This window comes from Podarcis gaigeae (assembly GCF_964106915.1).
Source record: "Podarcis gaigeae genome assembly, chromosome: 2".
Taxonomy (NCBI): Eukaryota; Metazoa; Chordata; class Lepidosauria; order Squamata; family Lacertidae; genus Podarcis; species Podarcis gaigeae.
Genome location: NC_139679.1, coordinates 34,880,294 through 34,901,995, shown reverse-complemented (window position 1 = coordinate 34,901,995; position 21,702 = coordinate 34,880,294). Strand labels below are relative to the sequence as shown.

The window sequence follows — 21,702 nt, the reverse complement described above, 5'->3', positions numbered from 1 at the left end:
TACAGAAGTTGAACCAAGAAAGATTCTGCTGGAGGGTTGGGTGGTGGCATTATTGTACTGGAGTTCATCCTGTTGACATGAACCAGCTCCTGGTAATGAATTGAGAGCTCAAGGGAGAGAGGCTGGAAGGCCAGGAGGGGTTGGCTGCTCACATGCTGTGCTGAGCCTTCCCACAAGGCTCTGGAACTTTACAAAGATTTAAACATAAAATAAGCACACGAACACACAAAATCAAGGTGACTTTTTTCCTTCTGGTAAACAGGGTTCTTTTTTCTTCTTCTTCTCTTGCATTTTTCATAACAAACAATCAAGGAAAACAAGAACAAAACACATCCGTAGAGGAGGAATAATTTCCATAACATACACAACAGACAGAGGAGAAAGAGAGCTATAATTAGAAAACATTCCAGAAAATGAAACAGTTTATATATAAACTGTTAATTAAGCATTATCATAAAAAAACCCTGATTGGCTCCATCTCCAGGAATGAGAGTTGAAGACAGGATATTATTTCCTGGCTGCTTTCAGTTGCTGTATTAGACCAGAAGATTCCCCCCTCTCAGCCAAAACAAGAACCACACCACCCCCCCACAGGATTCCAGTCAGAGCAGTTTCCAAGGGTTCCATCTTACCATCAGAAAGCTTTGAAATACATACAGGAAGTGGTGCAACAAGTTCATGGGTCTTGCCCCATAGATAATTTTACCATTGATTGCTTTAAAGAAAATTCTTTTTAAAAATAAAAGTAAAAATGGAGTGTCAGGGACAGACATTCCAGTCAAAGGAAAACGGTTCCTTGTGAAGAGGAGAGGACGTGTGCTCACAACCCCCACCCAATGGCTGTTGGAAGTCAAAATTAGGGTTTTAAGCACTCAAATTTAATGAAAGGCTCAAGTCAGCTTCCAATAGGGTATCTCTGCGATGAGAACCTACATGGGGCTATTGGTTTTAGGTGGCTGGTTTCAGATACCACTTTGAATTTAGGAAGGGCTAAGCATCACAAGTTTTTCTCCTCAATCCGCAACCCTGGCAATCTCAAAAACCTTATTGTGAACATGTGTTTCCCACAAAAAATCCAATTGAATTGGGGGGGTGGGGAGAGAACAAAAGATCAGCATGTTTCTCCTCAGAACTAACGGGCCATAGTACGCTATCCCTCCACCCTCTCCATGGGCTCAATATGGACACCACATTAGTTTCAGGCCCACAGAAACCCTCACCACAAACTCACATGGAACTTACTCAGCTATTTATAGACAGTGTATAAAAGTGTCTCGTCATTCTCTTTTTTAAAAAATAGAATTGCTTCTCCAGAATTGTGCAGGAGTAGTCATGATGCCATTTTGTTTTTCTTCAGATTACAGAGGACAGTGTAAGATCCTGCCCCTGTTCCCCTGGCAAAGAGAGGGGAGTGGGTGGGTGGGTGGGTGGGGGGAATAAACCCCTCCTCCAGGGGGGGGGAAATGGAGGGGCAGGAGAAAGAGCTGGCCAGGTTGGCTGGGCCTTGCCCCTGCACCACCTCCTCCCGGCTTGCGGGATGGGATACTTCACAGGTTGCTGAAGAGTTCGTTTTTCTTGCTCCAGTCCATCTGCGGCGCCCTTTTGCTGGTGCGTTTTTGGTGAGCTCGCTCCTTGGCCACCGCCAGCGGGATGTCCAAGTCAAGAACTGGGTCGGATACGGAGCTGTGCTTCTCTTCCTTCTCTTGAGAGTTGAGCTGCAGGGGTGACTGGGCAGCAAAGAGAAAAAGCAAGAATAAGTTGACCAAGAGGAACCGCTGCGGACCCCACCTAAGCCTCCATGTACAACTCAAGGCCAAGGCACTCAAGGTTTTTTCCACACAAGTTTCTTGTTTCCTACCACTATTGCTAACAGGGGTGTTGTTGTTGTAAAATTAAGAGCATTAGATTGGATCAGGCCAACGGGGGCCCATCAAGGCACAGCATCCTGTTCTCACAATGGCCAACCCAATGCCTCTGTGAAGGCCACAAGCAAGACCTAAATGCAACAGCCGCCCTCCCAGTTTGTGCTTCCTAGAAACAGGCATTCAGACGCACGTTGCCTGCCAACAGTGGAGGCACAACGTATTTAATAGAATGACAATTAAATTGATGGTGATCACATTATCAATGCTGTGCGTCCTAGCCATCCCAACTGCACACCCCCCTGTCTCCACTCCCCCCCCCCCACATACACACCCAAGTCAGAAAGGAGTATCATGCCACAACTAGTTAAAAGCTAGAGTAAGGAGGAGGTGGACACAAAAGGCATGCATTGAAATAAGTAGGGCCAATAATTTACACTTGGTTGCCTGGCAGAATTAAAAGTGGACCAGCCATGCATATTCTGCTCCAGTCACCAATGAGGAAATGTTGTCCAATGATGTGGATTTCCACACACACACCCCGGCTCTCTCACTTGACCTAGATCTAGCAAAAGTTCCAGAAAACCCCTAACCCGCTGCTCCGGTTAAGGGCCTGCAGGTGTCCTTCCAAGTGCTCAATGAAACATGTAGTTCGCAAAAGTCACAAGATATATAACCGCAATGGTTGCGTGGAGTGTTATGTTCAGCGTCTCACAAGAATTCTCAGGGAGAGAAGGCCACAGAACTGTTCCAGAGAAGGGACTGATGTAATTCAGTGTCGATCATTTGTTCTGTATTTAATTATGTTCATATGTTGCAATTAAAGCTTGTGTTTTCACAGGCTGTTGGGCTAGATAGGGCAAGAACTGGATGTACACCCAACAAAGGTGATTAGAAAAGTTCTGCTGGAGGCCTTGCCTTCTTTTCTGATCCTTCCCGCACATGTTACCTGAGCACTGCTTGGCTAGAGAAGACTCCCCTGTCCCAGATTCTATGCTGCACAACAGACAGAGCAACCCAACACAAGCTCCTAACAGAAACCAATGGGATTTGCATTTAACTCTGCAGTTTGGTATGCCTAAATCTCATTGAAATTACTAAATGGAACTTGGTGTGTGTGTGTGTGTGTGTGTGTGTGTGTGTGTGTTGTGTTGCGTATGCAAAAATTTTGACTGGACCTACTTTGAGTCCTATGAATGCTGAGGACAGTGTTTAATTTCTTGTTTTCTCCTTTTACCCCTTTGCTTGAAGACCGCCCTTCACCAAATTGCCCCATATTAAAACCCTAACATTAAAAACCACAGGCCTCACACAGTAACAGAACTAACAGAGGAGTGATGAAGCGGGCGGTTGTTGACAGAGAGCCCTCCTACACAAACCCGACACTTGAGGCTGCAACATTGCACAACAGCAAACAAGGAAAAGTGTCTCTGGACCCATTAAAATGAACAGGGTTCATTTTGCAGGATCAGTCCCTGCTCCTCCTTCCTTTCCCTCCCCTCTCCATACACCGGCCTCATGTCTGCTGCAATGGCATTGTCTCCAGCTGCCATGTTCAGGGCACTTTTCTAAGAGACCAGCAGCACAGCCTGGCTTGCAACACAGGCACTTGTGCATAACTCTATTGACCCACCAGCCTTTTGTGTGTTCATACGAAGCCTAGTTTGCCTGGAATTAGCAGCAATATGTCCCTCCCTTTGGGTTCCTTGCAAATGGCCAGCAGGACATCTGTTTCTATAAAGGAAGCCATCAGAATTCAACATCTTTGACCAGAAATGTGTCTGGTTTTTTTAACTGAGAGGCTGACATTTCTTCCAATTAAACCCCTGTGTTGCAAACAAATATCAGTAGTATCCAAAGGCAACACGATGACCAAATGCAACAATGCGATGTCAATATAAACTCTCTATATAATCTATACAGAACATTGAACAATATGAAGTATATGAAATATGCACTCTCTGTAAAACCAAATAAACAGAAATCTTCTAAATCTCTGAAAATATAAAGAGTTTATATTGACATCGCATTGTTGCATTTGGTCATCGTGTTGCCTTTGGATACTACTGACATTTCTTCCAGGCAGCCAGCATCACAATTGCTTCAGAGTCAAATTATACGCTATTCCAACTTTAGAAAAAACGCTTAATGGTGTCACATTGAGGGTAATATCCAAAGTTAATCATACTCAGAGGAGAATCATGGAGGGGTGGTGGTAATCATTGAATGGACTTATAAGGACACTTTTTTCAATGGGCCAACTTTGGGCAGGGGTAGTGAACCCAGCATCTCCAGGTGCCATTACACCTGTGAAGGCTTCCAGTGGTGCCCCAGACTCTAAGCTTTCATTCTTTATTTTAGTAAAGTTTACTTTCCTTAAAAGCTTCTAGCCTTCCTAAAAAAGAAAGTTATGGGGTGAAAAGTGCAGGCACTTTCTAAGCGATTTCTGTGAAATGAATGTGAATGTGCGTGTGGCCACCTTGGATATTTTTCCTGGTATTGAGGAATGCTCTCCGTTATTAGAGAGCAACAGAAAGAGAAGCCACCCAGGGTCCCAAACTTATACGATCCTCCTTATCTGGATCAGGGCCCTGCCCATTTCCTCCCCAGAATTGCTCTCCCTGGCAGCTGTTTGGCATCTTTGGAGCAAGCAGCAAATGCATGAGGGTCCTCATTTAGGGCCCTGCATAGCCTTTCCCCTTCAAAATAATAAGTGGCAGCATTAAGTATGCTTTAGGGAAAAAAGTATGAACAAAATATGCAGTTTTGTCCTTAAGCAGATTTGATACAGAGCGCCTGGATTATAATTCAGCCATTTAATTAAAAACTGGACGTGGTTCCAGTCAGGGACACTAAACATTCATTACTTGCTCTGTAGAAATTGAGGCATCTGCCCATTTGAAAATGGGAACACGGAAGACCAGGGCAAATTGCTGTTGTTGCCAGGCAAACTAGATTTTTACAGCAGAAAATGACTGGCCCCACAGGGGAGCAGAAAGAATGGCAAAGCTCTGAAAGTTTGCAAATGGTTCTCTAATGGACAAGCTGGAACTTCTCTAATCATTTCTGCTGGTCTTTGGCAAAGGAAAACTCTGTAGAGAATCAAGGGAACCTCTGGACTCTGCTCTTGTGAGCAGGACTCAAGTATAAACCATACCTTTAAGATTTCTGTATTGAAAGTGGATTTAAAGGGCTGTGCTGCCCTCGGATGCACTTAAAAGCACACACAGACTTTTTGCAGTTTGGAAAGCGATGGGGAAATGCACCGAAAAGTGTGGGATGAACAAATGAATAATGAGGAATCCATGGAAACACCCTGCAGCAAAATCAGGATGAATGCTCAATGAACAGAGGGGGCTCTATGCCTGTACCACATGTTTAGGAGTCCCCATTTCTGGGCTTTCCTCCCTTTGTTCCCAGGCTGCTTTCATACCTCATTGTGAGGTTCTTTCAGAATTGGAGAAGGAGACATCAGCTCAGGGCTTGAAGGACTTTCCAAAACAGGCTCAGGCTGGTCATCTCTGATAATCTCCTACAACAGGGAAGGGAAGAGAAATTAGAAATAAAAAAGGGGGGCAATCGCTATATAAATAACAAGCTGCATTTATTTATTTTGTAAATCAACCAAAGTAGAACTCACTGCATCACTTCCCTGAATTTCCCCCCATTCTAGCCAGTTCCACACATTTTTGTGCAGAAGAAAACATTCCTCCTCCTCCTACCCCCTTTGGCATGATTTAGGGAATGCTGCCATCATCAGCTGCATACGACTGCTTCACAGCTCAGGCCTCTGGGACACTCTTGCTAGACCACCTCTCAAACATACCCAGAGCTGATGGGTACATCACAACCGGCCCTCCCTCCCTCTAATGCACCAGTTGCATATTTCAGGGCATTGAGAAGGGGCAGTGGGAACAGCTCTGGTTTTAGGGAAGAAGCTCCAAAGCCACACGACAGGATTCTCCAGAGGGTCACAACTGTCAGGAGAACCCAACAAAAGAAGCCTGGGAAGACTCTTCCTAAAACTGGGGAGAACCCAATGTTCTCAAAATGGCCTCTTCTCCTCAGTGACCAGAGACCAGGACCTACAAGAGCTGATTTATCCCAGCCTGCCCCTTCCTTGGAGGGAACCAGAGAAATAAGGAGTATGAGGAAACCCACTTCTAAGCACATAATCTGTTGACAGACCGCAGGCTGATAAGCCTGCTCTGGGCATCCTCCAGCCTCTTTATCCCTGAGAAGGATTAAATGCCAGCTGTGTTCTTTCTCTAACAAGAGGGGGGTGGAGTATAAGGAAGAAACCACAGCAAACTACTCCCTATCCATTGTCAGAGGCAGTGTGCCACGGAGTTGACCACGGAGAGAACAGACTGAAGGGGTAGGTCAGGGTCAGCACCCTAAGGCCCATGGGCCACAAGCAGCCCACGGGGGTCGTTTAACCGGCCCACGAGCCGCCCCTGAACCGAGCCACCCACTCAGTGAGTCCCCATGTGCTGTGCTAAACCGGTGCTACGTGGGGACTCACTTCCATGGCCCAGAAATTGCGTCTGCGCAGACGCAGACACCGGAAATCACGGGCACGCAGGCTCATGCATGCGTGTGATCCAGCCCCCAGAGTGATCTCTGTTGGAGTGAACTGGTCCAGGCAACGTAAACCTTGCTGACCCCTGGGCTAGGTGAATGGGCCTTTAGTCTGATCCAGCAAGGCTCTTATAATGTTCTCCATATCTTTTCAGTTATCAGCTACTTTCCATCATTACAATGCAATTCAGTGTATTTGTTTCCACCAGAGTTGGTCATCTGTCCTGCTTTTTTTCTCAGAAGACAAAGGAGCAGCGGCTTTCTGGACATTCCATGTGAGATTTATTCATTTTTTTAAAAAAGGACAAGAGGCACATGGACTTAAACTGAAAGGAAAGCTGCACACTTCTGGCTGCTTTTGAAGCTACACTGATAAAGGCAGCGGCATTTGCACTACTTGGGGACAGAGCAGAATACCATGTGCTTCTCTGTCAATGCAAGAATATAAAAAAAGGAATCCGGCCCTTTGCAGCAACATAAAGGAGTTTCTGTTTTGCTCCAAGTCAGGTACCATCTTAAGGACGGCCTTTATCACCTCCATTAAGCAACAGTGTAAGCAATTGCACCATCACTCTCGTGAGCAAATTTTCAGTGACAACATCACAGCTAACCTATCTGCATGCAAAATATGGGGTGTGGGCTCTCCCACATCCCAGTTTCTGAGATGTCTCTGTGACAATATAGTGCTACCTTGAGACACCCACATTCATAAAGTGGCAAATAAAAAGGGCACCCCTTGCATGAAACCAGCTCCAAAGGAAAAGACCCATGGGCAGATAGCGATGTGGACAGTGTCTACTGAAGAAGAAGAAAAGTCATGAAGGTGTGGCTAGGAATCCATCTTTTGAGATCCAACTGAAGCCTAGTGTTAATCCTCTGCAAAAGCAGTAGTTGGGTACTGAGGGTTGAAATCTACTTTCCTCTTGAGAAAATGGGTGCATGCTCACCTGTGGCAAACTGACAGGCTGCATGCAAGCCAGCAAACAGAGAGCTATCTACAGCCACCAAATGGTGCCAAAGACCCCCCAGTAGGGAAAGCTGATTAGCAGCTGATGCTGAGTCGGCCTGCGCTGGAAGAGCAGGTTTCCTTTCATGTTTATGCCAAGCAAAGACGAGATGACAAGATATAAGTTATGACAGCCGCGTAGGAAAGTGGTTTTGCATGAAGAACATCTGGAGTTATCAGATGAAACTGGTTTAAATGTTGAGCAAGGGAGCTTAAAGCCAGATGAGCAGGACTGAGAAGTGACTGAAGGCAGCATGGAAGCAGATAGGTCCTTCTTATTCCCAGGCTGAGAAAATTCTCTGCATTCAGTTGGCAGAACTGCTGCCTGACATCCCCGTTCAATGGCTCTGGTCAAATGCAACACTAAACCTTGATTCTCAAACTGTTAAGCAATTCTACCTGCCTCACATTCTCCCATTCCAAGTGTTTCCATTTTAGTCTAACCACATTTTAGGGTATTAAAGGTAAAGGGACCCCTGACCATTAGGTCCAGTCGTGGCTGACTCTGGGGTTGCGACGCTCATCTCGCTTTATTGGCCGAGGGAGCCGGTGTACAGCTTCCGGGTCATGTGGCCAGCATGACTAAACCGCTTCTAGCGAACCAGAGCAGCACATGGAAATGCCGTTTACCTTCCTGCTGGAGTGGTACCTATTTATCTACTTGCACTTTGTGCTTTCAAACTGCTAGGTTGGCAGGAGCTGGGACCGAGCAAAGGGAGCTCACCCCGTCGCGGTAATTCGAACCACCGACCTTCTGATCGGCAAGTCCTAGGCTCTGTGGTTTAACCCACAGCGCCACCCGTGTCCTTATTATCCAAACCCTAAACTGCAGTTAAGATTAACCATGGTTATGGAAAGCAAAGCCTGCTTCATGAACCATGGTTTGCTTGCCCTGGTTTGAATGACAGCAAGTTGCAGTTAAATCAAAAATAGAAGCAAGAGTTTCTGAGCACCTCCTCGAGGCTATGATGGAGGAGAGGGGACCATAAGAGCCAGGGCAGAAGGTGGTAGGCTAGCTTTGTGCTTATCACACTAAACTGTGGTTCAGCAGCTTATACAAACCAGCCTGGTTTCAGCAAGATGCTAAATTCAAATGAGGATTCCGATAATTTTTGCATCACCCCAGCAGACAGGCATGCAGGACATAAGACTCACGCTGGGAGAAAGATTGCAATGGGCAGGGAAGAAAGGTTGTCCACAGTACTGGAAGCCAGATACACTTGTGCTTCAGAGCGCTTTATACTTGCAAGTTTGCAACAAAAAACATGTTTAAACAATTAACACCCTCCTGCACCCCATAGAAGCAGGATTTATTTATTTACGATGCAACGCAGTCAGGCTGCTTCTTCCCAACTGCCGTTCAGACCTACCGGGTAGACAAGTTGCATGACATCTCTCTATCCGGTTTAAGCTTTAGCCTGGGAACATCCTCACTCGGCCCCCTTAATGTATATTTGAAATCCCTGCCTCCTGCCCTCCCGTCTTTTGAGGTTCCTAATGAGGCTTCCTCTTCACTCTGGGTTTAATTAGGTTTTGTTTTTTCAAAGCAGACTGGAAGTAACACGGCCCCCACTGCAAGAGATTCCACCCACAGGGTGAAGAATGGGCCATTCTGTTCTGTGACAAGAGGCAGGCCCTGGAAATTGAGCGACGTGCCTGCAAGGGCTTTGCCCTCCCCTCCTCCACTGAGAGGTCAAGCTCTGCTTGGCGGCATCAAGGCAGGCTGCAAGGCACTCCTAGCAGCATCAGGGAGGAATGGCTTATACTTCCGCTACGGAAGGCAGCTAAGGGCCTGAAGCAGCTCTTACTGCACGTAGGTCTCATGCACAGTGTCCACCAGCGATGGACAGAAGGCAGATTAGGAAGCCGCCTCGTAATGTTGGCCCATCCTGCTTAGTACTGTCCACCCTAACAGTCAGCACCTCTCCAGGGTTTCAGGAAGGAATCGTTGATGGCCCTACCTGGACATGAACCTGGGAACTTTTGCATTCAAAAGCATGTGCTCTACAACTGAGCTATGAACTGTAAAAGGGGGACTTGCAGGAAATGAGCAAAGGGTTTCTAGCTTCCAGCTGTTTTAAAAGAAGGAGCAGCTGAAAAGCCCCCCCCCCCCCGGTTAAAAGGTAAAGGTAAAGGTACCCCTGACGATTAGTCCAGTCGCGGACGACTCTGGGGTTGAACGCTCATCTCGCTTTATTGGCCGAGGGAGCCGGTGTACAGCTTCCGGGTCATGCGGCCAGCATGACTAAGCCGCTTCTGGAGAACCAGAGCAGTGCACGGAAATGCCGTTTACCTTCCCGCCGGAGCGGTACCTATTTATCTACTTGCACTTTGATGTGCTTTCAAACTGCTAGGTTAGCAGGAGCCGGGACCAAACAACAGGAGCTCACCCAGTCGCAGGGTTTCGAACCGCCAACCTAGGCTCCTGCAAGCCCTAGGCTCAGTAGTTTACACCACAGAGCCACTTGCATCCCTATCCCCAGGTTAGATTGCTGGAAAATAATGCTTTGGCGGAGCAGGGGGTGGGGAGAGAAACCAGGCCTGTGCAAAAGGCCCTATAGGCTTGGTTCTGGTGCTGATTGCAAAACGCCCCAGCTGAGACAAGAGGCATCTTGTTTCTCGCATCTTAGCATAAAAACCTTATCCTGAAAGGAGAGCCTGCTACCCTGGAGTCTGTACAACACCCCCGGTGTACAAGCATTGAGAAGCTGCATCCAGTTTGCAGCTTCTTAGCCCATGCAGGCCCAGTGGGCCGAATAGATGCCAGGAAAATCTGTATACACAGTTTTGGTGCTTCTTCCCTTACACGTGCACGCCCAGCAAACCTGTACTGTCGAAAGGGGCCTTCACACAACATAAGAGACCATCAATGAACCATGCACTTGGCATAACCTTTACCTTCTCCACATCACCATTGGCAACTGGTTCTGGCAAAGGACCTGGAGGGGAACAAAAAAACAGCAAAGATATGCAGTTAGTGACATTTTTTTCTTTCTTTTTAGTTTTTTATTTGTACTTTTCAAATTTATAGATTTCATTAGTTTTACAATCAATTTAACATTTCAAAATTTGACTCCCTTCCCCCTCTTTCTGCAGTTCCTTAATTTTTTAATATCTTCTGCATATCCAAGTTCATTTAACTTGCTCATTTAATTATCTACTACACACACACACTCTCTTATAAAACTGCAGGTTATTACAATAATCCTGCTAATGTTTTCATCTGTTCACAATTTATCTGTAAATATTCAATAAACCATTTCCATTTTTTTATAAAAAGTCTGCTATCTTGATTTCTTATTGTTCCGGTAAGTTTTGCCATTTCTGCATATTCCATTTTGTATCCATTCTTCCTTTACTGGGACTTCTGCTTCTTTCCACTTTGGGGCAAGTAACGTTCTTGCTACTATAGTAGCATACATGAATAAATTTCTATACGATTTAGGTAGTTCTGCCCCTATAATTCCTAAAAGAAAAGCTTCTGGTAGCGACGTTTGTTTCATTTAATTGGATTTCTATAACCCAAAAGGGTGGGCTTTGCTAGCTGGCCTGACCCCTTGTCTGACTGCCAGCAGCCAGGGAGATAAGCTAGGCAGCTGCTACTTTTGTCTCCCAGTTCTGTCACAGCAGCCCAGCCCCAAGAAGAACCCTTGTTATTCACAGCTGCGGTAGCCCATTTCCCCCATGGCAACTTCCTGTCCGGTCACTGTATGGGTGGGGTATGAACACTCAAACCACACGGTCATGTGGCTGGTTTGGCAGACGGGTGGGAAAAGCAAACACAGTTGCTCCTACCCACAGAGTTATTACTGTATCTACTTTTCTTTTTTTAACTTGGCTTCCCTCCAAAGAGCCCAGTCCGCAATAGCAGATCTATCATATGGTCAAAGGCCTGGAAACGATGCCTTATGAGGAACGGCTAAGGGGCATCTTTAGCTTGGAGAAGAGGAGGTTAAGGGGTGATATGATAGCCATGTTCAAATATATAAAAGGATGTCACATAGAGGAGGGAGAAAGGTTGTTTTCTGCTGCTCCAGAGAAGCGGACATGGAGCAATGGTGCCAAACTACAAGAAAGAAGATTCCACCTAAACATTAGGAAGAACTTCCTGACAGTAAGAGCTGTTCAACAGTGGAATTTGCTGCCAAGGAGTGTGGTGGAGTCTCCTTCTTTGGAGGTCTTTAAGCAGAGGCTTGACAACCATATGTCAGGAGTGCTCTGATGGTGTTTCCTGCTTGGCAGGGGGTTGGACTCGATGGCCCTTGTGGTCTCTTCCAACACTATGATTCTATGATTCTATATCCTCACAACAGCCCTTTGTGGTAGGGCTAGACCAAGAGAGAGAGGGATGTGTGAAGGAGTGCCTGGCCCAAGGTAGACCAGTGAGCTTGATAGGTAAGTGGAATTTGAACTTTTGATCTCCCCAGTCCTGGTCCGAGCAGTCCTGGTCCACTAGATCACACCAATTCTCAGCGGTACTCACGGCAGCTATGTGGAATTGCTCCACAGGGAAGCTGTTTCCACACGGCTGCGGAAAAGAACCACCCCCGCTCGCTCCAGTTTGTTTACAGTAGCCCAGTTTCCAAATGATCGCTGTGTCTTTGCTTGGGGTGGAGCAAAGCAGATGGGCGCATTGCAAGGAGAGGAGGTGCAAGAAGACATGTACAGTGGTACCTCGGGTTACAGACGCTTCAGGTTACAGACTCCGCTAACCCTGAAATAGTACCTCGGGTTAAGAACTTTGCTTCAGGATGAGAACAGAAATCGTGCTCCGGTGGCACAGCGGCGGCAGCAGGCCCCATTAGCTAAAGTGGTGCTTCAGGTTAAGAACAGTTTCAGGTTAAGAACGGACCTCCGGAACGAATTAAGTACTTAACCCGAGGTACCACTGTACACCCAAAGTTCTGGGTTCAATCCTTGTCGACTTCTGGTGGAGCTGGAGCCAGGGAAAGGAGCCAAACAGCAGCTATAGAACTGCTCTGCTTAGCTGCTAATGCAGTTGCGAAGTGGGGGAAAAACTGATTGCAAGTCACCAGGTTCAATTCTCAGCTCAGCTAGTGTGCTTTAAAAACCACCACCAAACCCTTCTGCAAGGGACACACATACACAAGCTAACCTTGCCTCGGAGCAGTTTACATGTGCTAGAAACTCTAGGGTCTTTGCGGTCACACACCTCTATCACCAAGACCCCGGCAATTAACTGCTCCTGCCAAACCTTTTTCCTGCAATAATTCCCATTATTCATTATCCCATTATTACCTTTGTGTTATAACAACGGTCCACGTGATGCAAGCCCTGAATAACCTTGTGTACCTGCTGCTACTGTTAATATTGATTAACTAATATTGTACCTGCTCTTCTGCTCTGCTTTAAACTCAGATTTCCTCAAGCTGGTGCCTGCCCTTCTACAAATATGATAAAACACTGGGCTTCAAAAGAACTGAAAACGAAAGGTTTTCCTGGGGCTCATAATCTACGTGCCACATTTAAAAGTTTAAGTTCATGGTGAAAATACAGACAGTATAGTCAGGGTGCTGTGTATGACAAAAACAGGGATTTTATTATGGCCAGGGTGGGTGTTTTTGCAGAGCACACAAGGCAGGAAACTCAGAACTGAAGTAAGATGACTAAAGAGCTGTTTTAAAAGCAGAACAAGCCCATTCTGAACTGTAGTGGTACCATGGAAGTCAAACGGAATCCGTTCTGGAAGTCTGTTCGACTTTCAAAATGTTCAGAAACCAAAGTGTGGCTTCTGATTGGCTGCAGGAAGGTCCTGCAGCCAATCAGAAACTGTGGAAGCCCCATCGGACGTTCAGGTTCTAAAGAACGTTCGCAAACTGGAACAATCACTTCTGGGTTGGCACGTTTGGGAGCCAAAGCATCCGAGTTCCAAGGCGTTCAGGATCCAAGGTACAACTGTATAGAGTTGGAAGGGTCCCAATGCAAGAATCACAGCTAAAGAATCCCTGACAGATGTCCATCCAACTTCTGCTTAAAAACCTCCAAGGAAGAAGAGTCCACCACCTTCCAAGGGAGTCCATTTCAATGTTGAACAGCTCTTGCCGTCAGAGAGTTCATGTCAGATTCACAGAGCAGAGGGAACTCTTTGTCCTTTTGACCTCCCCATCTCCTCCACTCCATCCTAGATTCTCTGCTATTCTGAGGAGCCATTGACAAATATATGTGTGCACCTGCTGAAGCACTAACTATAGCACCAACAATAGGCTATTTTGGTGAGAAATATGGGAGGTTAATAGGATTAATTAAGAGATTCCAGAGAGCTTCCTCCCCGCTTCCTTGTTGCACGGCTCCCGGGAGACCTCGCAAATTAATCACTCAAGCAGCACTCAGACCCACCCACCCATCCCCACAGGGGTTCCCACAGCAGGTCCTGGAGGCTTGAGAGCCTGTTGTTGCATAACGAATGCTTGGCTGGTAACACACTGCAAGAAGGAAGGTCGCGTCTGGGCCTTTGGCAAGCTCTTGCAAACAAGTCCATTTCACAGCTGAGCATGCAAGTGCTTTCCATCAGGTGGAAACCTATGCAGCACAGAGGTCAGGCTTAGATCCAATGGAGCATATAACGGGCAGAGCCCAGTTGATAGGCATACACAGTGCCTTGCAAACATTCTCCAGGCTGGATTCTCAGCACAGAGCGAGACAATTGGTCAGTCTAAATTAGCATTATCTGCACTAATGGACTGTGGCTTTCCAGAATTTCAGACAAGGCAGTATTTCCCAGCCTTATCTGGGGATGACAGAAATAGAACTGGAGATCTTTTGCATGCAAACCAAGCTGTACCTTTTCCCAAAAGTGCACCATGCTTTCCAGGTATAATGCTTAGAAAGACCCCATCTATACAACTGCTCAGTTTTTGGTAGTTACGCAAACAAAGAATTCTAAGGTCACTGTTACAAACCTATGCATCTCTAGCCTCTCGAAGACCTGCAAACAGGTTACAGGTAAAGGTAAAGGGACCCCTGACCATTAGGTCCAGTCGTGACCGACTCTGGGGTTGCGGCGCTCATCTCGCTTTATTGGCCGAGGGAGCCGGCGTACAGTTTCCAGGTCATGTGGCCAGCATAACTAAGCCGCTTCTGGCGAACCAAAGCAAGGAAACACCATTTAGGTACGCTGAAACAGTACCTATTTATCTACTTGCACTTTGACATGCTTTTGAACTGCTAGGTTGGCAGGAGCTGGGACCGAGCAACGGGAGCTCACCCCGTCGCGGGGATTCAAACTGCCGACCTTCTGATCGGCAAGCCCTAGGCTCTGTGGTTTAACCCACAGCGCCACCCATGTCCCTCATCTCTAGCCTCTTGAAGACCTGCAAACAGGTTAGAGGGTTTTTATATGTGTGAGAGTGTGTGTGTGCGCGCGCACAGTGCTTTTGTATGCCTTCTCTGTTCTGAGACTTTGAAGCAGTATAGCAGAGATGAGGGAACCTGTCGCCCTCCAGAATTTGCTGGACTCCATCAGCCCTGACCATTTGGCGAAAGGAGCTGGAGTCTACCATCATCTGGAGCTGCACATCATTCCTGTACAAAGTCATGGTATACGTTAAGATTCAGGTTCAATCACCCATCTGTACCTCTAATTAAATGCTCTCAGGTTGCAGAGAGATGAAAGATTTCCCCCACCCCATTTCCTTTCCAAATAGAGGGCATGAACAAGAAGGCAATCGTCCCCATTTGAACCTGCCCAGATGCCAGCACCTTTCTTCTGAGGCCATTCTCCAGGAATGCCGCCTTCAGAAGCTAAGAAGCTGGTGACCAGAGGAAGAGTCTTTCAAATGTAGAATCCCCCTCTTCCAGCACACCTCCCCCAGGAACAAGCCAAGACATCATTTACAAAGCCCTTTTGAATTTGCTGCAGAACAATACCATACTGACCCGCCTGCTGCTGTTATTGTGTTTTAATTCAGGTCGTATTTAATTAGTCTTCTAAAAAATGCTGCATAAAATGCCCTGGACATTTTATTTAAACAGAAAGGTGGAGATTCAAATATTGAGTTTAAGTGAAATACCGTAATCCACCCCAAACTGAAGCTGCTGGCATTTAATACATGCTAGGTCCATCTACCATGGCGTTATTGCTTGCAGGCTGCTTTAATCACAGGGAAACAACTCTTGGAAAAAGCTTCTCCACCATCAACAATTGCTCCCCTCCCCTTTTAAAAAAAGAGGAACACATACACAATGGCTATGCAGGGTTTTCTCAACTGCACAAAAAATCAGTGGCCTTTCTTAGCAGAGGTCCTGCAGTTTCAGAACCGGATTCATAGAACTATGGAACTGCAGAGTTGGAAGGGACCCTGGAATGCAGGAATCTCAACTAAAGTATCAATGACATGTGGCCACCCGCCCCTCTGTTGAAAAACCTCAATTTCGCTATCCAAAACAACAATGAGCAGCCCTGATTAGATCACACCAATCCTTAGGACTATTCCTGCCAGAATGGGTGCCTCACCTTTCAGATGTGCTTCAGAAGGGATGACATTGCACTTCTTGAAAAACTCGTCCACCAAGCTATCCACCACTAGCAGCTCAGTCTCATCTCCACCAGATCTTATGGCCGAAACGACGTCCGAGTGTTGCTTGCCTTCCATGCACACCCCGTTCACCTGCAAGGAATGCAATGCGTTTCTGAGATTAGATAAATCAGCAGGTGGTCTGGTAGGTGGAAAGAAAAGCTGTCACCTTAGACCAGGAGTGGGCAACCTTCTTGACATTGAAGGCCATGTGCATCAGTAGGTGGGCTGTCTGGGGAAGCCTGGGACATGCGCTGGACTTGTGGTTAACAGGGTCACACACTTACATTCATGACAAATGGGGGGGGGGAGAAAGAACATGCTTGGGGGTTACAGCTTCCCATGCACCAGCCTACCCATCGCAAACCATGCTCCCCCCAGTGCACCAGAGATATGGAGAGACAACTTGAAGGTCCTTCAAGAGTCAGCCTACCCACGTGTGTTTCAGGAGAACTTGCCCATCATTTTATGGAAGAGCCCCCATAGGCTCTCAAGGGACTCACCCAGAAGACTTTTTTTGAGCATGCATCTCAATTTGCTTGCTCAAAGCTTACACGGAGGTCAGACTATATCTGGTCTTCATTGACTATTTGTTCATATTTGTTTGTGGGGAGGTTATACAACAGCAAGTGTTCACCCTGATTTGGTTGCGGGGTGTTTGTACGTCTTCCCGTTACGTTCATTCTAAACTTTTCACTTGCCTTCATTTTCCTAACTGCAAAAAGGTTTTTTTTTCTCTCTCTCTCTTTTAAAAAAGTGAATTCCTTGCACTAAGGTGACAGAGGACTTTAACCCACTTTCACTGCTCAAGCCTAATTTTCTAGGATGGGCTTGACACTGACGGTCTGGAGGCACAGTCTGAGAACTGCAAATAGCAAAAGTACAACCCAGTCATGCCTGGCTTTGCCAGGGTGTGTGGGTTGCAGGACCACACTGTGCATTCCAGGATGGAGACAAACTCCTTCAGTGTTTAAAAACCTTTTGATAAGGACTATCAAACCAGAAAGTATGCAAACCACTCCATGATCAAAGGGGTGCCACTAGAACAATTGAGCTTCCTGAGCACTTTGAGTAGCATACAAATCAGGAACGAAGGCGGGACCATTGATATTTGGGGCTTGGGAGAAGCTCAGCACTGGCCTGTATTAACTCTCTACCATTATCCCCATCACCAGAAGGTTCAACAAAGACGGAAATGTGGCTACAGGAGTCTGCTGCAGATTATTTTATCATTCAAAACCACAAGGCCTGAAGTTCCTATGCGATTCGAAATGTTGTATTCCAAACATTTTGACCTAGAGCATGAAGCCAACCAGAGCCACATCCTGGTTTGTTATCATTGGAGACCAGTACATTGCCATGACACAGCAGGTAGGTCGAGGGGGTGGCTGGGTTGCAGCAGCAGCAGCAGCAGGAACAAAGTAGATTTGCACAGAGATAAGAATACCAATTCCATGTCCACTGTGTGCAATCCTCCTTCTCCTTCTTGCATACTGGAACAAGTGATGTGTTGAAAGAGCAAGCTACAATCAAGCAATGTAACTGAGATCATAGAATTGTAGTGTTGGAAGGGAACCCGAGAGTCACCTGGTCCAACACCCTGGCAAATAGGCATTCCGTTATGCCGACCGCAACCTAGATTTATAAGGCACCTAGCATATGAGTTTCTAACACTGGTTCGTGCCCTGTCAAGAAGAGGCAGTTGTTCTCCATCCTCCATGTTCATGAAGGTACCAGCCCAGGTCTCCTCCAGAGTGATGAAGCAACCCACCAATGCTCTCCCCACCATACCTGAAAGGTGGAAGCAGAGGTCGCACAACCAAGGCACCCATGCGCTTGGGCCTCATTGTGTCCGGCCTCCACTGTCAGAGCCAGCAAGCCTCTGAATACCAGATCCTGGGAATCACCAGTAGGGAGAGGGGCTGCTGCACTTAGGTTCTGCTTGCAGGCCTTCCCATAGGCAATTGGTTAGCCAATGTGAGAACAGGATGCTAGACTTGTTGGTTCCCTGTTGGCCTGACCCTGCGGTGCTCTTCTTATGAGCATCAAGTCTCACACTTTTGGTTTTCTGGTGAGCCCAACAGGAGGGTTCCCACTTTTAAAGAATTAACTGGGGTAGCAACGGATAAGACGGGAGGGGAGAACAGCCCGTCACCAATCAACAGATGGTGGGGCTGACCACATGGATATTTACTAGCCAAAACACTGTCCACACAAACTTCTGGTGTAACGTGCAATGCTGGCTTCACGCGTGGACACAGCAATGGGGCTAGGGAGGAAGCAAGATGGGCATTTAGAGCAGCAACCGGTTTGTCAGAGGGAAGAAGAATCTTCTACAAACAACACACAGACAACAGCTTTCCAGGCAGCCTCCCTGTCAGTTTGTACACAACGTCACGTGCCTGGTGTGCAGGCCTGTCATCTAGCCTGTGTGCATCTCTGGCCACACAAACCTGGCAGCTTTGCTTGTGCAATCCTGTGCTAATCGCTTCAGGGAAATCTGATTTTAATGAGGTTTTGCTGGCTTCTCTGCTAATCCCTGAACGGCTCCGGCATGAAAGATCTGGCTGTAATTGGTGCCAGGGCAACTAATACATTTGTCTTCCTCTAGTTCAGCAGTTCACAAGCCTTTTAGTGAAACGACCCAATGATGAAACTCTTATTTGTATTCAAGGCGCACCGTCTCACAACTTGATCCAAAAAACCCCACCAAAACCCTTTTCCGCCAATAGATTCTCAGCCCACTGCACTGCTTGCAATATCTCTCCTTTGCTCCTTAAAAAAAGGGCCTGTCGGTTTGGATTTGAGCCAAAACGACTAATATCCAAATACTAACAATACCAAAGGAGACATTTTCTTTGGTGGAGAGAGTGAACACTGAATGCACAATTTCTTAGTTACTTTTGACCACTCCTTCCTTCCTTCCTTCTTGCTGGTGCCTCCCCATAGAACATGTCAGATTTCATTTCATTTCATGAAATGTATATACCGCTTGATTCTAAAAACAAAACAGAGCTCCAAGTGGTTTACAAAAACAAATGTGGAAGCTCCTCGGGGCAGGGACCTGTTTTGTTTGGTGGTGCTTTAATTAAAATGAGAGCAGCTAGGAATCCACAAGACTCTGAGCAAGAAACATGGAACTGAAGCTGCTGCATCAGCCAGGTGGGCCCTGTTACCAGGGAAGAGAGAAAGAGTGGTGGTACCATGCTAAAATAATCCTTCTGCATCAGTCCACACTGACACACTGCTGCCCATGACTCTCCACACACTGAAGTCCCAGAATAGTAGCTGTACAACCCCCCCCCTTAATGTCAAAGTAAAGGCCTTTGAGAAAGAAACACAAGAATTACACATACCTAAGGCAGGTTAGGGGTGGGACGCAGGTGGCGCTGTGGGTTAAAGCCTCAGCGCCTAGGACTTGCCGATTGAAAGGTCAGCGGTTCGAATCCCTGCGGCGGGGTGCGCTCCCGCTGCTCGGTCCCAGCGCCTGCCAACCTAGCAGTTCGAAAGCACCTCCGGGTGCAAGTAGATAAATAGGGACCGCTTACCAGCGGGAAGGTAAACGGCGTTTCCGTGTGCGGCTCTGGCTTGTCAGAGCAGCGATGTCACGCTGGCCACGTGACCCGGAAGTGTCTCCGGACAGCGCTGGCCCCTGGCCTCTTGAGTGAGATGGGCGCACAACCCCAGAGTCTGTCAAGACTGGCCCGTACGGGCAGGGGTACCTTTACCTTTACCTTTAAGGCAGGTTAGACTGCCAAGTTACGTGTGTGGGGAAAAATGGAGGAGGGGTGCGCAGATCTGTAAAACCAGAATGGCTTTCAAGTTGGGAGATGAGAGCTGAACTCCTCAATTTTTGACGGCATTTAGGTTTAATTTAAAAAGTGGGTGTGCAGGGAGAGAAGAGAATTTGGAAAAACACTGCACTAGCTGCCCTGCTACTATCTCAACCTGGATCACAAGCTACATTTATAGCCAACTCACAAACAGCTAGGTCACTCTAATTTTGCTAATTCCCCTGTGGCAACCCCTATGAAACTCTATTAGCTCTTTGGTTTGCTGAACAATTATGGAAGGAAACTCCACAGCACCACTATACAGGGAAGGTGACATGTGAGCTCTGGTTGCAATGGCCACACATGAAAATTGAGACACACCCAGTTCCGATGTAAGAAACCATCATTTGTTGTTATGATGACCACAAACCTCTGACTCACATGCTCCCAACTCCTCCTTTGCCTGTGAGAGGAGAAGACTGCAGAGGCTTTTGCAGTTTTCGGCAGCACCCAGAAACCAGGGAACCATGGCCTATCCACTCAAAAAAGGATAAAACCACTGCCTGACACCCTGGTTTCATTTTAACTAACCATGGTTAGAACAAACTACAATTCAGAGTTGGGACATGACACAAAGCTGTAGTTTATCCCAAAGCGGAAGTTTTCAATCTCCTCTTGTGTACTGAGGAGGAAGATAAGAGGGAAGCATGCAAGTCAGTGGCCCACCACAGTTGGCTTTTGTAGCACACCATGGTTTGTTACACCTGAACAGAGCCATATAGTTACAGGTCACAAAGGAGTGAGAAGTCACCCCAAGGATTTCAGTCACGCCAGTCTGTTTGCTAGGTGACTTATTTCCACACCACTACAAGGGACCTTGTTTGGGGCCTGTGCACATCTCACCCCAACCCCGTATACCTCTATAATGCGGTCTTGAGGCAGGAGTCCCGAGGCTTCGGCTGGCGAATCTGGATCCACCGCTCGTACATACTGGCCCGGCTTGGCCTTGTCGCTGTGGAGGTTGAATCCATACCCATTGGGGCCCTTCTTCATCCGGCAGAGGCGAGGCCGCAACTCTTTCTAAAGGGGAGAAACACAAGAAGCATTGGGACTGCAGTTTGTGGTCATTTCTCCATCCTACTCTCAACTTCTCCATTGATCTCTTTCCAAATTGTATAGCCAGGACCACCTGGAGACAGAAATGCAGATTTTTAAAGTGTGACTTGCCATCCATAACTCTGCAAACGTTGGTCTGGGTCTGCAGAGGATTACCAGTGCAGCTGTGGCTAGCTAGCCTGGCTTTTGTATCCTAGGGTCGTACTGAAGCCAGTGAGACCAGGAATGTTACCCTCTCCCCCCCCCCCAAACTGCATGATATCTAGGGCAATAGTGTCTCATACCAATTGTAAACAAGCTGTGAAAAAGTCTATAAATGGAAAAATGAAGGTGCTATATGTACTTTTCCCTATTTGTTTTGTAACGCAAGAAAATCTCTAATAAAAATCAATTTAAAAAAATACTGCACCCCTTAACCGACCTGTGTTTGCTGAATACCCATACAAAACAGCAAGAGAGCTAATGCTTTACATAATGAAACCCCATCATCCCTCCATATATATTTGTACAAAGGATTAGCAACCCAAACAAGAGTGTTTACTGGGAACTTTAATATCCACAACAACAGAGATGGTAGAAGAACACCCAACCCTCCCATTATTCATTTATTTGACTCGTTGGACACCCTGCCTCCATGCTTCCTCTTTGAGTGGGGATAGGAAAGCTGGGCAGTGATGGAAGAACACATCATTCACAGCCACTGCCCACACTGAGGAGGAGCTGGCACACCCAGCAGCTGGCACAACTTCACCCTCCTCAAACAAGGAAGCCAAGTCCATGACGAAGCTTCTTTGGGAAGTGGAACATCCAGTAATTGCAACATATCCCCA

At 46.9% G+C, this 21,702-nt stretch overlaps 1 protein-coding gene across 1 annotated transcript in view; it reads right to left on the bottom strand.

The window, feature by feature from the left end:
• Positions 1-231: 231 nt before the first annotated feature.
• NHERF1 (NHERF family PDZ scaffold protein 1) overlaps positions 232-21,702 on the bottom strand; it is a 59,251-nt gene continuing 37,780 nt past the window's right edge. The window contains exons 2-6 of the mRNA XM_083728052.1: positions 20,675-20,836; positions 15,923-16,076; positions 10,348-10,388; positions 5,296-5,394; positions 232-1,727 (exon numbers count right to left, since the gene is read on the bottom strand). Coding sequence (XP_083584178.1) covers positions 1,548-1,727; positions 5,296-5,394; positions 10,348-10,388; positions 15,923-16,076; positions 20,675-20,836 — 636 coding nt within the window. The 3' untranslated portion in view covers positions 232-1,547. The remainder of the gene's footprint in view (positions 1,728-5,295; positions 5,395-10,347; positions 10,389-15,922; positions 16,077-20,674; positions 20,837-21,702) is intronic.